We start from the raw sequence: 17737 nt of genomic DNA on the forward strand, positions 1-17737 counted from the left end.
AAGAGAACTAGTTATCTAAAGGTCTGATAATATTTTCTTTGGTCCATTTTCCCAGTCGAACCCAACACTGTCTCTGTGTCTCTGTTTGACTTGGATTGAGTGCAGAGAGAAGACAGAAATGCAGCTCATTTAGACTGATGAATATAGCATCATCTGTCTTTCTTTCTGCATTCTTCTAACAGTCCTGGGCCCTCGTTAATTCTGCGTGCTGTAATCTTAGTGGTCATTAACCGCAGGATGCAGCAGATTAAACAGACACTTGAGTGAACGAGTGAAGGAACTTCACCCTGATGAAAGAAGGAAAACTTCTGCTCGAGAGCCAAAGGAGACTAAAATCTGAATTATACCCATGTTCCTTTGTCATTTGTCCCAGTAATATCTTAACATCACACTAATACCTTATTTTTGGAATATTTGCAAGGAAATAAAATGGAAAAAAGTTGTTATGATGATACCATGGTAACACCATGATACATGATTTTAGTCCCACCTGCACTATTTCAATCTTTAATTAGTTTACTTTTTTTAAAACTTATTTTAATTTACTTATAGTGACTCAGAAGAAAACTATAAACAGGAGAAAAGGATGGAGGATGGATGGATATATAAAAAAATATATTTAAAATTTTTTTTTAGATTAGATTCAACTTAATTGTCATTGTGAAGACCCAATGAATGAATGATCTAAAGAATGAATGAATGACCTAATGAATGAAAGAATGAATGATCTAATGAATGGATGACCTAATGAAGGAATTAATTAATTTATGATTTAGTGAATGAATGATCTAATGAATGAATGAATGAATGAATGAATGACCTAATGAAGGAATTAATGAATGAATGATCTAGTGAATGAATGACCTAATGAAGGAATTACCTAATGAAGGAATTAATGAATGAATGATCTAGTGAATGAATGACCTAATGAATGAATTACCTAATGAAGGAATTAATGAATGAATGATCTAGTGAATGAATGACCTAATGAATGAATTACCTAATGAAGGAATTAATGAATGAATGATCTAGTGAATGAATGATCTAATGAATAAATGATTAAATGAAGGAATGAATGAACAAATGATCTAGTGAATGATCTAATGAATGAATGAATGAATGAATGATCTAGTGAATGAATGATCTAATGAATGAATGAATGAATGATCCAATGAATGAATGATCCAATGAATGAATGATCTAATGAATTAATGACCTAATGAATGACTGAAAGAATGAATGGTCTAACGAATGAACACAAGATCGAATGAATGAATGACACAATGAAGGAATGAATGAATGACACAATGAAGGAATGAATGAATGAATGATCTAACGAATGAACACATGATCTAATGAATTAATGACCTAATGAAGGAATAAATGAATGAATGATCCAACATATAAACACATGATCTAATGAATGAATGAATGAATGAATGAATGAGCTAACGAATGAACACATGATATAATGAATGAATGAATGATCTTACGAATGAACACATGATCTAATGAATGAATTACCTAATGAAGGAATGAAGGAATGATCTAGTGAATGAATGACCTAATGAAGGACTGACTGAATGAATAATCTAATGAATGAACACGTGATCTAATGAAAGAATGACCTAATGAAGGAATGAATGAATGATCTAGTGAATGAATGATCGAATGAATGAATGACCTAATGAAGAAATGAATGAATGATCTAGTGAATGAATGATTGAATGAATGACCTAATGAAGGCATGAATCAATGAAGGAATGATCTAACGAATGAACACATGATCTAATGAAAGAAAGACCTAATGAAGGAATGAATGAATGATCTAGTGAATGAATGATCGAATGAATGAATGACCTAATGAAGAAATTAATGAATGATTTAGTGAATGAATGATTGAATGAATGAATGACCTAATGAAGGCATGAATCAATGAAGGAATGATCTAACGAATGAACACATGATCTAATGAATGAATGACCTAATGAAGGAATGAATGAATAAATTATCTTGTGAATGAATGAATGATCTAATGAATGAATGACCTAATGAAGGAATGAATGAATGAAGGAATGATCTAACAAATGAACACATGATATAATGAATGAATGGCCTAATGAATGAATGAATGATCTAACGAATGAACACATGATCTAATGAATGAATGACCTAATGAAGGAATGAAGGAATAAATGATCTTGTGAATGAATGAATGATCTAACGAATGAATGACCTAATGAAGGAATCAATGAATGAATAATCTAATAAATGAATGATCTTGTGAATAAACACATGACCTAATGAAGGAATTAATGAATGAATGATCTAGTGAATAATTGGTCTAATGAAAGAATGGATTAATAAATGGCTGAATAAATGACAGAATTAATGAATGAATAATAGTTTTTTTATTAGATTCAACTTTGTCATTGTGCAATTAAACGTAGTACGAAATTCAGAATGAAATAATAGCACTGGACAAATGCAGCAGATGAGCTGTTAGCTACAGGCATGTACACCGTCTATCTGCTGCTTAGTTGATCAGTAAAGGTCTTCTGTATTGTGCCTTTGAAGGGACCATGCACTCAAAGATGTACTTTCTGAAGTGTTTTGTGCGTTTGTGAATCAGCGCAGCAGATCATGTCGGCACACGGGGGTCTTTGCGGTTCTGCCTGACCCTGTTCATGAGCTCCACTCATCCGCTGCTAATGGGGAGCACATTTTTCATGGGACTGGTATGCGGACCAGATGAGGGGGTCAGGAAACAGCTGGTGACGCAGCAGTCATAGAGCGATCCGTCCTCCCCAATGTCCACGACTCCATTTCCCTCCTGACAGTCATATCGTAGATATCGCGTACACTCATGTCTTACTCACGCATGACTAATAACAGCCTGTTCTAGAAGAACTGGACAGAGAATTCTCTACAACAATGAGTTGAACGAGAACCACATGAGTAATGGGACTTTCTAGGACGCCGTACCATGAAGGTTCTGCACCAGCGCATTAACACACGAGCGCTTTGGAAAGTTTGGAGATCAGATGTTGAACATCTGTGTGACTTACAGCCCAGACTGATCGAAATATATACAAAGACCTACGCTTGCAGATAACCATCAGTGTCAATGAACCACAGTCGGCTCTCTGACTGGCTGTAGTTGTTTGGGTTGCAGTGAAAATAATTCATGCACAATAGATTTTTGTAAACACTGTATACACCTTATTTTAATAATGCCATTTTTACAAGTCTGTCTATATATCTAGATGCCATTACAGCTATATATATATATATATATATATATATATATATATATATATATATATATATATATATATATATATATATGGATGAATGCATGTATGTATGAATGCAGACAGTATATATATATATATATATATATATATATATATATATATATATATATATATATATATATATATATATATATATATATTATAATATTTGTTTATAACCTGTTATACTTTTTTTCAGAATTCTTTGATGAATGAAAAGTAAAAAAAAGAACAACATTTATTTAAAATAACAATATACACTGTTGTTTAAGTTTAGGGTCAGCCATTTTTTTCTTCTTTCGTTTTATTTTTAAATAAATGAATACTTTTATTCAGCATTGATGTGTTAACTTGATAACAAATGATAGTAAAGATTTATACTGTTAGAACATATTTCTATTTTGAATAAATGCGCTTCTTTTTCACTTTTTTTCCATCAGTGAATCCTGAAAAAAGTATCACAGGTTCCAAAAAAATATTAACCGTTTCCAACATTGATGATAACTGAGCATCAAATTATATTAGAATGATTTCTGAAGGATCATGTGACACTAAAGACTGGAGTAATGATGCTGAAAATTCAGCTTTGCATCACAGAAATAAATTATATTTTAAAAGTATATTAAAATAGAAAACCATTATTTTAAAATGTAAATTGTGTATTTAATTTTGGGCTTTTTCTGTATTTTGAATCAAATAAATGCAGGCTTAATGAGCATAACATTGCATACTTAAAAAAACAAACAACAACAAAAAAAAAAAACATTAAAAATACTAATTAGCTTTTGACCGGTACTATAAATAGTTTGTCTATGCATTCATGCATTTATTCATATATCCATCTGTTTAAGATAAACAGAAATAAAGTGCTTTCTATACAGCTTTTTGGGGACAAAGGCTCATCATAATGATATAAAAAGTGACATTATGCTTAACGTTTTTATCAAAATGTTTGTAAGTAGCATATGAAAGAAGTCATGCATATAACCTAGATTCTGGTTTGCTGTCAGCCTTTAAATGCTGTGTAAGACACACACAAACACTGCTGAGAAAAGACAGAGTTTCAATGACAGCAGAAGTGTTCAAATAAACCATCAGCACCACAGTTCAACACACACAGAGGACAACACCGCATTACAACACCTCACAAACATCTGTAAAGTCTCACTGACGTTGACGACCGTGTGTAAAGGTGTTCAAACACAGACTGAAAAACACAGATTTGTTTACTCTCGCTGAACTCGGCACATTCTCGTTCAAACGCAATGTGTTTAACACACAAACAAATGGCAGAAATTGGTCTTTCACAAATAAAAGCAGAAAAAGTCTCACGGAAATCATCTTTCAGATGAGATAAATCTCACAAGCCCCCTATTGGCAGTCTATGACTGCCCACATCTGGATGAAAACAACAAACTTCTTCATGGCAGAACACACATTAACCTTCACTAACGTAAGAGGGTTACAACTGTCCTCAAAACAAAGTTCAGTCTACAATTGGCAACCATCTAACTTCTGGAAAATACCACAATTCTGCTGACCAGCTTCTTTTGCAGCTTTGTTTTTCCACTGTCGTTCACTAAGACAGCAAAAAGCCAGCGTTTTTCCAAAACCGCATAGAGGAAAACACGACAGAATCGAAAGGGAATGACAGTTGAATCCACTCACATCTCTCACCTTTAGCAGCGCAGACGCCTGGACGTCAGATCAAAAGCATGTCTAGGAAAAGCCTCTGTCCTTGCTAACTTCTCGCCGTATGCCTCTCCTCGTCTCTCTCTCTCGACGTGTGAGCAACAGCGTCCAATTATCTGGCGTTTTGTAGTGGTCGCCCTTACAGCTGCGTGAGGGAGGGATGGAGCTAAAGCTTCGGTCTCCGGGGTTCCAGACGGAGAGGAGGTTGGGCAGCAGATCTGTTTATTTAGTCAAATGACCACAGCAGGGTTCACTCACTCGCTAGTAAAACTAACATCCCTACAAAGGTACCACAGACTAAAGCCTAATGCAGTTAATAACAGAAAAGTCACAGATGAGATCTCTTAAGTGTCTTGACTTCTCCAGAGAGAGTTTTGCTTAAGTCTCCTGTTTCACATGTGTCTCCTCTAGAGTTTCAGAACAATCTCAAAAATGTCTTGAATCTGCAATCACAAGACAATATGAACTCTCAGTGAATAATCTGAGCTGCTCTTCTCATTTTATTGCTAGTGATCTAGTGATTTATTCAGGTCTGTTTTAAGAGAAACATTTTTTTTTACTTTTACTTATTTAACTTCAATAAGTAACTGAGTTTGGGGTCTGTAAGATTGTTTATGTTTTTTGAAGAAGTCTCCTATGCTCACCAAGGCTGCATTTATTATGAAATATTATTATAATTCAAACTAAATGTTTTCAATCTGAATATATTTTAAAATATAATTTATTTCTGTTATTTAAAGCTGAATTTTCAGCATCATTACTCCAGTCTTCAGTGTCACATGATCCTTCAGAAATCATTCTAATATGCTGATTACAGGGTGGGAAATTAACTTTTTTGCCTAACAGCCACAGTGGCTGGTGGATGCCCACTTTTTCCAGAATTCGAATTTATATATTTATAGCATAGTATGAGGTGAATTCGGGTAGATTTGGAAACTTTTTCCCAGTCATTTCAATGGCAGAATCAGAATCACTACACACAAATGTAGCCTTTATCTCAAACTGCCTGTCAAAGTGCAAAATTTCTACAAATTTAACGTCAGTGCAAGAACAACATGTATGCAACTTAAAAGTCTAAAGCAGGTTAAACTCACAGCACATGCAGTGATGGAGCGCAGCATTCTGAAGAACCGCCAATCATGCTCACGTGAACAGTGCTCTTCGTAAATGTATATAATTATCTCACCTAAATCTTTGATCATGCAGTGCCTTTTTGTTTTTAAAGACAATTTTTCAGGTAGGTCTAACATTATTGAGGTACGAAATACTAAAGAAATTTAATAAGGAATCAAATATAAATTAATATTGGTCTTCCCTGAATAAATTCAATTAATCTTTACACTTAAGGCTGCAAAAGTTAGTCATTCAAGAGCAGTGAGTGTCATTAAGGTTAATCAAACAACACAAGACAAAGAGAAACTCAGAGACAGCAGCAGTTTATTGCTGTCACTTTAAGAACGCATACACAGTTACTCAAATGACTGCATGCGGTTACATGCAGTTACGCAAATGTTAACGTTCACTCGCGGGTCACACGTGCATACTCTTCTATACGGTAATTTAGTACATACATTTCTGTGTGTGTGTGTGTGTGTGTGTGTGTGTGTGTGCGTGTGTGTGTTACGGTCTCTTCTTGGAGAGAGGGCGAGTGCTCAGCAGTTTGGCTGCTAGACTTTAAAATAAATGCAAATGATAAACTTTAGTGAGGATATGCGACACTGCCTCGATTGTGCAAGTGCCAAATCATGTGTCAACTGTGCAGCTCGATTTTAGTTGCAGATGCGCTGATGTGAAGCCATTTGAGCACGTTGAGAGTGAGCGAGAGAGAGCGCACGCGGTGATTCACTCGCGCAGTTTGTGAACTTACGTCTCACAGAAAGTTTTCAAATGACTTCGTAAGTTATTTAATATAGAAGTATGAATTGTACCTCACCTTCAGCATTATAAATATTATACCCGCGCCGGAAAGAGAATGAGACGGTACCATAGACAGTAAAAGAAATGGACAGAGCGATCCCATTGACTTCTACGGCGTTAAAGGGGTACTTCAGCGCTGAGAAGATGAATCTGTATTTAAAATGGGTCATCAATGTAGTAGAAATGTGAAATTATTTTTGAATTTGGTGCCTTCTAGACTGAGAAAAGACAGAAAATGTATTTTTGTCTCATGGGGATGAAAGACTACAATTCCCAGAATGCTTCGCTGCCCTGTTAGTCCATTCCCAAAGCCTTCTACTGGATTACTGTGACTAAGTTGAAGACACTAAACCTGAATGTGTCTGTTAAATATAATAAGTGAGTCACCGCGCGAGTATCACAGCACTGAGCACTAACTGCAGGAGTGAGAGAAATGAGCTAATGAGCTCGTGATGAGAGCTGAGGTAATCGCGACTACACTCGAGGCATACATTCACAACGAGAGTTCAGTCTGGCGCTTTTCAGTTCATGCCTTTGCAAGCTTAACTTTCATAGAAATTAATTTGAGAAGTTAAAACACTTACATTGCTCTGCATAGCTCCGTTTAAATGAGTGCCTGCAGCTGCCTGCTGAGCTCTCCCTGCGAGCTGAGTGTAATCTCCCTTCCCCCATGCGCGAGTTCAAAACATGCGGAAATGGCTCCCTCTGCTGGCTGTAGTCTTTAGCCTTATTCCAAACATTCCTCCTATGATGCAAATATCGTCAATTTCCATCATAGGAGGAATTTTTCCAGAAATAAAATGCATAAATCTCTTGTCTCAGGGGGATATAAGGGGGGAAAGCACAATCATTTGAATATACTCCAGGGTTTCTACTGATACAAAGCCATATGCTAATCGCTGAAGTAACCCTTTAAGTGATGTCAGTATAGGAGCACTCACTTCCTGATGGCTGAGCGAACTGCGCAGGCTCAGACTGAGCTTGACGACGTAGATGTGACGTGAGCCTCCTGTCTGACAGCTGTAGGTCTTCTAGTAGTTGTGGAAAGTGAAAGCTGAATCACGTTGTTTAAATATTTTCTCCCATTGCTTTTGGCTCACTATGGGCTTCTCTCCATTCTTCCCCCTTGACTTTATCAGACTTTATGTCTCCACGTCCCCCCGACTGTCTCATAGACAGTAAAAGATTGCCTGCGAGCGTCTCCTCAGGTCTATAAGGTAATTTCTCAACTGTGCGACCGAGTCGCGTTGGTTATGATGCAATAGTTAGCCTATTTTTACAAAAACAGCTTCTGCGGGGCGATAGTGTAAGATACAAGGTAACGGAGCCTTTTATGCATTGTCGTGTTTCTTTAGAAATAAACAATGGACAAATGGAGTCTTTAAACGTCTCAGATGTAAAGTTATTCACTGTCAAAGTGACTCAAAAATGAATGGGAGTCAATGGGATGCTAACAGCAGGTGATGGCTTGGTTAGCAATGGCAGCCCCTAGGGGTGGAACGCTTTCCGAGCGCTAGATTACCCCCTTGGACGGTACCGCTGCATGTCATGCCCTCGCTCTCACAGCAGGCGCGCTTCGTCAGCATGAGATCGGTTTATGAGACCGCTGATCAAAAATCCCAACGCGATTATCGACCGATTGAGATAGGTTGACGATCAATCGGAGCACCCCAATAGTAACCAATAAACATGTTTTACAACCCACCCGCCACTGTGGCTGGTATACACGGCAAAGTCACCCGCCACTTTGAAAAAATACCCGCCATTGGCTGGTGGCGGGTGCTAATTTCCCACCCTGCTGGCTGATTATCTTACATTTCCATTTCCATTGTCTTATTCTCCAGGATTCTTTTTGAGGAACTGAACGTTTAAGAGAACAGCATTTGTTTGAAACAGGAACTTTATTAAACGTTATAGATGTAAACAAAAAATATATTATTGGTTTGACTTAAAAAAAAGGAAGTTACCTGTCTGCCTTAAAATTAAGTTAATTTAAATAAAACATTTTAGTTAAAGGGATAGTTTACCCCAAAATAAAAATGATCCCATGATTTACTCACCCTCAAGTCATCTAGGTGTATATGACATTCTTCTTTCAGGTGAATACAATCTGAGTTATATTAAAAAATATCCTGGCTCTTCCAAACTGGAAATCTGCTGGAAGCTAGTTATTTTAGGTTATAAACTTTTAAACATGAATATTTTTCTCACACAAACGCATTGATTCCTCTTTGAAGGCCTTTATTAACCCCCGTAGCTGTGTGGTGCACTTTTATGATGGATGGATGGATGGATGGATGGATGGATGGATGGATGGATGGATGCACTTTTATGTACTTCAAAACCGAATCAGCCATTCACTGCCATTGCAAAGCTTAGATTAGCCAGGACATTTTCAATATAACTCTGATTGTATTCGTCTGAGAGAAGAAAGTCATATACACCTAGATGACTTGAGGGTGAGTAAATAGTTTTTTGGGTGAACTATCCCTTTAAGACAATGAAGAAGATTGGCTTAATGAACAGAAACTCAAAATGTTATGTTATCTGAAAATTACATTAAGTTGATTTGACAACAGAAAAAAAGTCACAAAAACAAATCATCACTTTTTTTTACACAGTATACTGTCACTTTTGATTAATTCAATGAACACTTGCTGAATAAAAGTATAATATTCTTTAAACTTTGAGCAGTGAAAGAGCAACCTGTGAGCAATGACATTTTCCTGAAAACAAAAACAGCCGTACCGTGTGGAGAAGGAGGCCTCTCTGAGAGCGGCGGTGTCTTTCTTCCAGAGGTTTGGTAGACCTGAGGAAACACACAGCAACACGAGCCCAGCCAGAACTCCTCAGCAACAGTCGCCTGTTTCTCTTTCGCTGAAAACACGAGCCGCAGGGAAATGAGACGGGTTTTGGCAACTCTCACAATGAACTGCCCTGCTGAAGAGAAGAAAAGAAGAAGAAACAAAAAGAGGAGAGAAAGTTCTTTTCAGGGCACTCTGTGCAGACGACACTCGAGCCAAAATAAAAAAAAAGAAAATGCTATGGAATAAAGTGCAGTTTTGGTGGAGGGAAGGTGTGTCAATAGCGGCGTATGGTGCTGGGAGCTCACGCATACACATTTACAAAGTATGAGGGTCTGTTTTCAATCTTAGCTTTTCTGCACTCTCTCTCTCTCTCTCTCTCTCTCTCTCTCTCTCTCTCTCTCTCTCTCTCTCTCTCTCTCTCTCTCTCTCTCTCTGGCAGCAAGCAGTGTAGCTTGCAAATTCATAACAACATCCAACAGCTGAGTAAGACCTTTTCACTTTATTACAGAGAGAGAGAGAGAGAGAGAGAGAGAGAGGTTGGCATTCACCCTGTAATTGTGTGAGTGAACACAAAATGTCCTGATCAACTGAGACTCATTAGAGGCCTTGAACAGACACACAGGAGCTACAACAACAAGCTACACACAAAAGTGCAGGAATAAAAGCTTCTGTGCCAAAGAATTACAATGCTGGCTTGTCACACACATTTTGTTATTGTACATTCTTGAGCTTAGTTTTTTCTCTCTCCGCTTAACATGTTGAAATGCAAAACATTTAGTAAAACATTGCTGTATCACACTTGTATTAAAGGGATAGTTCACCTAAAAGTAAAGGTATTTTGAAGAATATGGATAACCAGTTGGTGGGTCCCATTAAAATAAGGGGGGGAAATACTATGGAAGTCATTGGGGCCTATCAAAATATCTTATTTTGTGTTCAAACAATAAAAATTGGGACAACTTGAGGGTGAGTAAATTATGAAATCGTTTGTATTTTGGGGGGAACTGTCCCTTTAAGAACAGCAGTCATGTTGTTGCTGCTGCTAATCATAGGACCGACTTAAAATAATACCAGTTACAAAAAACAAAAAAAACAAAAAAAAAACTTGAAAGCTGGCGTAAAAATTGATAAACAATTACTAAGAAATACAGTAAAATATACAATAAAGCACTCACCAGTCTGTGCGGCCTTGTTGGCGAATATGGAACAAGGACCAACAGGAAGAAGATTGTCAGATATTACCTGTCTGATTTTACTAATGTTTTCATAAATATATGACATGTTGACCACGACAAGCAGTGACCCAAGCAGCTGTAAACGCTTATAAGAGTTAACTTAATTGTTTTAAATGTAAAACACAACTAGTAACTTATCACACAACTAGACGATATCGTTGGGATCAACGTCATTTTCCAGCAGGTAATCAAAAAAAACAATCACAATCTAGCTTGAGCTCGTGCATTTAAAGCGACACGGCAGCGCGCGCTTACAACAAAACGTTATAATAATATCTTTATAGTTATCGTTCTTGGTCTGAACGGGCATTAAGTAATAAAAAAGATACATATTACTCATAACACGCAGAATAAGGCGAGGTCTCTTGTGTATTGATGTGTTTCACGAAGGCTTTTTTCGAATCGTTTACAAAGCTTTTGATTCAAATCGAGGCTTTGGAGCGCGATTCAAAGTCATGTGAAATATAAGGTGGAACGGCATTTAACTATAAATTGATTTGAATAAAAATGAATTTAAATAATAGCATTATTAATAGGTAAGTTCAGTTATATTTGACATTCTACATGATCAGCCGTGAGCTGCACTAAAAGCTAGGTAAATTTTTTTTTTTTTAAATAAATAGGACTAAGCAAATCACAATGGAATTACATGGACATAGCCTATGCACGTTAACATAATGTATATTTTATTTATTTCTAAAACTTCAGCTGTTTTTTTTTCTTGTTTTTTTTAATAGGCCTACACTTCTCTCAGACAAATGCATGATCCTTTTCGTTTTGCATGCAGCATTAATTAAAAAAAATAAATGATTGAAAATGCAGATGCATGCATGTGGCCTAATTTGGTTCAGCAGCCAAATCTGACATCAATAAACTAGCAGAAAACTAATAAAAGTGACTCATGTTTTATTTAAGAAAGTTTAGCCCACTCATAAATACTGTTTTGTTTTCAGGAAGGAACAAACTGTCCAAATACACACAGTTATTAAAACCTGTCTGTTAGCTTTATTCGCTGAATCAGAAAACAACAGTTTCAGAGAGACATCAACACAGTGCTGGATCTGTGAAACGTATAGTTTAGTCCATCTATGAAGGACCTGAAAATATCATCTGCCACGCTCAGTAAACATCCTCCAAATTACAAACAATGTGAACGAGACTGTTATGAGATAAGTTTGATTAAACTCTATGACCACACACGAATGCAGATGGACTCAGATACAGTACATTAACAGTAGCTATTCATCCTCTTGTGTGTCTTACACCATGTCCCACACACAAACATATGCAGAAAATATACACAAACATATGCAGCAGTTCTCAACACACACACAGGCAAGCAAAACACACTGTGACTGTCTGTCTTTATGATGTTCTGTGACCTACTGACTGAACATTTATTTGGCTTTTCTGCAGTCCAACAAGCATTTGACTGAGTAAGAGAGAAAAAAAATCTGACAAAAGAGAGAGAAAATAGACTTTAAAAGGTGAAAATGTTCACTGAAATGAGTGTCTGGCAGCAGTTTTGTCCTAAAATCTCTTGCCTCAGTGATCCTCTGACATCCGTTGCACATAAACACTGACCCGGGATCAGCTCTCCTGTGGCTCAGACTCACTTTGTTGGCTCGGCTGGGCGTCTACGAGCTGTTCTCTGGTCAGATGCTGTGGTTTGTCGTCAGTAAGCGTTCTCATTAGTCAGAACAGTAAAGAGAAGCACCAGAGCATGTGGCGCTCAGGGCTTTGCATTCTCTCACAGCTCGCTTTATCTGCAGCCCGTCTCATAAAGAGCCACTGAAGGAACTAATTGGTCAGGCCTCTGTCAGTAAAGTGTGTGTGTGTGTGTGTGTGTGTGTGTGTGTGTGTGTGTGTGTGTGTGTCCTTTGGGATTTGAGAGGAGGAGGTGCCTTCTTTTAAAGTCTCTAAAAGTTGGAATGTCACTGTAACACTCAAAACAGCTCATTAACACACACACACACACAAACACACACACACACACACACACACACACACACACACACACACACACACACACACACACACACACACACACACACACACACGTTTGTTTTTGTGACATATGGGGACATTCCATAGGCGTAATGGTTTTTATACCGTACAAACTGTATTTTCTATGCCCTTACACTGCCCCTGCCCCTAAGGACACATTCTGCATTTTTACTTTCTAAAAAAAACTCATCCTGTGTGATTTATAAGCATTTTAAAAAGTCAGAACATGGCCAATGTCCTCGTAAGTCACCCTCTCCTGTGTAATACCCATGTCATTATACACGTGTCCTCATATGTCACAAAAACATGCCCACACACACTTCCTGGTTCACTATCTTTGTGGGGACTCTCCATAGAACTAATGGGTTTTATACCGTACAAACTGTATTTTCTATCCTCCTACACTGCCCCTGACCCTAAACCTACCCATCACAGGAAACATTCTGCATTTTTACTTTCTCAAAAAAAACTCATCCTGTATGATTTATAAGCATTTTGAAAAGTGGGGACCGCTGACTGGTTCCCACAATATTGGTAATCTGAGGTTTAACTATCCTTATGGGGACATTTGGTCCCCACAATGTAATATACACAAAGGACAACACACACACACACACACACACACACACACACACACACATACACACACACACACACACACACACACACACACACACACACACACACACACACACACACACACACACACACACACACACACACACACACACACACGACCTGGCAACCATCTATAATATCAAAATATTCAATATTTAAAAATATATATTATTGTTGTTGTCATGTTTGTGAAAAAAAAATATTTTTTTGAGTATAGTAATGCATGTATACTGGTAAAGTAACCCTTTTTATTATTATTTAGATATATGTGCATGCATATATCTATCAATATTAGATATATCGATGTGATATTTTACAATATCAAATGTACTATATTTGCTTTTGAATTATTGAAAAAACGAAAGTAGAAGTTCCACTTTCAAGTTTTAGTAGATATTACCCCCCTATAATATAACAGACAGAAGATTTCCTCATGAGCGCTGATGTCAATGTGATCTGAACAGACATTAATCCGTATTGAGCTTAATAAACAGATAAATATGTACTTGGTGTCTCGCAGAGGGAAATATCTTGTTAAATGACGGATAACTGCGCCACACGTCCTGCTTAAAGAGCTGTGGTTTAGATCGCACTAGCAGACGTCTGAGAAATGCTGAGTGTGAAATGAAATCTCTAAATCTGGCCCAGAAACAGCAAAACTAACAATAAAACCTCACTCCTGCTTTTATAATCTTATTTTTGATCTATTTTTAAGCAGAACATCTGGTGAACTTTGGGGAAAACTTTACTGTGGGTGGAATTGGTCTTTTCCAGTAAATACTCACTGAAAATCTCACTGTTTATTTTTGTTTAGGAGATGAGACAAGAGTTCCTGTGGTAAGTTAACGTATGGATATTTTGTGCATTTGTTGCATTGTTAAATTATACATTTTAATTAAAAGGGGAAAAACATAAATAACATGGGATGCTATTTGACCTACATTAGTAAATACTCAAGGTGTAAAAAGATTTACATTTGCCAAAAAGTCACATTATATATACACATTTACACACAGCAACTGACTAATATCTAAAATAAGTATTATTATTAATAATTTTACAGACATGAGTTTATCTATGAGCTTTGATTCTTTGCATTTGGAGGTCAAAGGTTGGGGTTGCTTCTGAGGATGTACGGCTGGGCTGTTTCAAATATGACTGATGATCATGGTGGAACATGTTGAAGTCAGAGCTCAGACTCTCATCTCAGACAGGAAATGGAGGAGGAGAGATGGCCAATCCCTTATGCTGCTCATGGATCAACTTTGTGTGTGTGTGTGTGTGTGTGTGTGTGTGTGTTTGAGAACACTTGAGAATGTTTATTTTTAAGTGGACAAAAGGGAAAAGAGAGGGAAACTGTGTGTGCTGTGCATCTCTGTGTGAGAGAAAGAAAAATGTTTGACACATGGCAGATTAAAACACTTAGAGACATTTGTGTGAATAGGAATAGTTTCTTGTTTACATTTGTATTATTGTATGACAAGTTTGTGCGTATAATCCAGGGTAAATTTGGGTTATTATAAGATATTGAGAACATTTTTGATAAATGTTCTCAAAATCTTAATGTACATGTTTTAACAGGGTTCTTATAGGCTATACTATATGTGCCTCTCCTTCACTAACCTGGAGTGTGAAATCTGTTAAAGGGATAGTTCACCCAAAAATGAATATTCTGTCATCAATTACTCACCATCAGGTTGTTCCAAACCTGTACAAATTTCTTTGATCTGCTCAAAAAAAAAAAAAAAAAAAAAAGATATTTGTTTTAATTGTATAGTTACCAAGCAGATCCCACCCCCCACTGACTACCATATAGGGGAAAAAATTACTGTATAGGGTGTGAGTTCTGTTACGGGGGAACTTATCCCTTTAAAAGGATAGTTAACCTAAAAATGAAAATTACCCCATGCATGATTTACTCACCCTCAAGCCATCCTAGGTGTATATGACATTCTTCTTTCAGACGAGTTAGATATTAAAACATGTCCCCCATCCAAGCTTTATAATGGCAGTGAATGGCAGCCCAAAATGTGAAGCCCCAAACCCCCCCCCCCCCCCAAAAAAAAAAAAATCCACACAGCTCCAAGGGGTTCTTAACGGCATTCTGCAGCAAATCACTGGGTTTTTTGTAAGAAAAAATATCCATATTTAACACGTTATAAAGTATAGCTTCCGGCAGACCGCCTTCCGTATCAACTTAGGGAAAGACGATGACGTTGGACGTAGCATAAGCATTTTGAACTGTGAGAGGCATTACATTTCCTTCGTAAGATGAATGCTGAAAGAGGAAGCTAGTTATATTTTACTTTAGCTAAAAAGTTTTAAATATGGATATTGTTCTTACACAAAACCATCGCTCCACTTCAGAAGGCCTTTATTTGAGGGTGATAATTTTCATTTTTGAATAAACTATCCCTTTAATGTAAATCCACTGACAGCATCCATCATCGGATCCAGTAACTAAAAGAAAAAAAGAAGAAAAAAAGAAAGAAAAAAACGCTTAGCACATATTAAAGAGGTGTGTAATAATTGAAATATTTAGTTGAGAGACTATTACCAGAACCTTTTGCTCCACCCTGGAGAAGGATAACATGCCAATTTTTTAAGGATGAAAAATATATATGAATAAGGGAAGTAGTCTCTAAAATAATATGAGCAAAAAAAAAAAAAAAACTTAATTTAATAATTATATGCTGAAATAAGTTTTAGATTGAGTTTAGCATGTCACGTAGTCCAAACATCTAAACATTCTTACATTAAGAAACATTTACTAGACAAGTAAAAAAAGATTGTCTTGTTTTGGGAAGATATAACTCAAAATTAAGAGTTTTTTTTTGCTTAAAATAAGCAAAATGATCTGCCAATGGGGTAAGTAAAATAATGTTGTTTTAAGATTATTTTGCTTACCCCATTGGCAGATTATAAGACTTTCCAAATGCAGGTTTATTCAGAACTTTTTCCCCCCCTTTTCTTTTTTTGCTCATGTGGTACTGTTTTCTCAATCCATCTGCATCACAATATAAAGTATGTGTCCTTAAAGGGATAGTTCACCCACATGTGAATATTCTGTCATCATTTAGAAGATTTTTATAAAGATGTTTTGAAGAATGTCAGTAACTGAACAGTTGACGGTAGCCATTGACTTCCATGGGGGTGAGGGATACTATGGAAGTCAATATACTGTACACTGTCCGGTTACTGACATTCTTCAAAAATAATTTACTTTGTGTACAACAGACGGGAGAAATTCATACAGGTTTGGAACAACTTTATGGTGAGTAGCCTAAATGATGACAGAATTAACATTTTTGGATGAGCTATTCCTTTAATGAATGTTACAATTTACATAGGCCTAATTCATGTAAACAGAGTACATTTTAGACTGGGAAAAGTTCTGGCTCATCATCAGCTTCAGTGTCATTACATGTGTCGAGGATGACCAGGAAGGGGCTGTGCTATGGTAATGGGAATATAAGACAAATTCCTTTAGTGTCTGACAGTTATTTACTGCCCCCCTGAGGCCAAACAGGATTCGTGCAGGCTAGAGCTACAGTCTTACCAATCCACAGCCAGCTTCTAAAGAATACGATAAAGATCTTAAAACTATTATGAGCAAAATCATATAAGCTTTATTTAGCTAGAGTGACAGGAAAAACCAAACCAAACAGCAAAACAGAACTTACAAATTTTTGGTCTTTTAGCAGATATATTAGGCTAGGTTTTAGTACTATATAAAAACTTTTTTTTTCCAAATATAAAAAAAATGCATTTTATCAATGCAGTAGTGTAAATAATAATAATATAGCCTAATGTAATATAACAATAAAAGGCTATAAAATTGTAGATGATAATTTATCATCTATTGTAAAATAATGAGCTGGACGTGCTGAATGACAATGCAGGCATGTAGCCTAAGTGTTAATGTAAAGTAGCATGACTTCCAGCATCAGTGGCTCCAGCGCATGTTCCCTCGGTTCTCACGTCTGTCAGAGGAAGCAGAAGCCCGCGTGTCATCATCATTTGAATACAGAGGCCTTGATTTACAGTGTCGCTCATTTGTCGCTTTTATTGCGGCTCTTTGAAGTGCGGCGCGCGAGACCCTTTGAAATGCACGAGCGCTTTCTGATGTAAAGAGTCACGAGCGCCGCTCTGACTCCGCAAAAAC

The 17737-nt window shown here is 36.8% G+C and overlaps 2 protein-coding genes across 4 annotated transcripts in view; both read right to left on the reverse strand.

The window, feature by feature from the left end:
* pdgfrb (platelet-derived growth factor receptor, beta polypeptide) overlaps window positions 1-11109 on the reverse strand; it is a 54155-nt gene extending 43046 nt beyond the window's left edge. The window contains exons 1-2 of one of the 3 annotated variants that reach the window (XM_067456972.1): window positions 10888-11109; window positions 9654-9842 (exon numbers count right to left, since the gene is read on the reverse strand). The gene's annotated coding sequence lies outside the window, so the exon portion shown is untranslated. Of the gene's footprint in view, window positions 1-4964; window positions 5133-9653; window positions 9843-10887 lie in introns of those variants that run through there. The other 2 variants (XM_067456970.1, XM_067456971.1) reach the window with 2 other exon arrangements.
* Window positions 11110-15664: 4555 nt separating this feature from the next.
* Window positions 15665-17737, reverse strand: part of LOC137092637 (uncharacterized) — a 66711-nt gene continuing 64638 nt past the window's right edge. The window contains exon 8 of the mRNA XM_067456979.1: window positions 15665-16032. Coding sequence (XP_067313080.1) covers window positions 15982-16032 — 51 coding nt within the window. The 3' untranslated portion in view covers window positions 15665-15981. The remainder of the gene's footprint in view (window positions 16033-17737) is intronic.

Source organism: Pseudorasbora parva, chromosome 11 (genome assembly GCF_024679245.1).
Source record: "Pseudorasbora parva isolate DD20220531a chromosome 11, ASM2467924v1, whole genome shotgun sequence".
NCBI classification, from domain to species: Eukaryota; Metazoa; Chordata; class Actinopteri; order Cypriniformes; family Gobionidae; genus Pseudorasbora; species Pseudorasbora parva.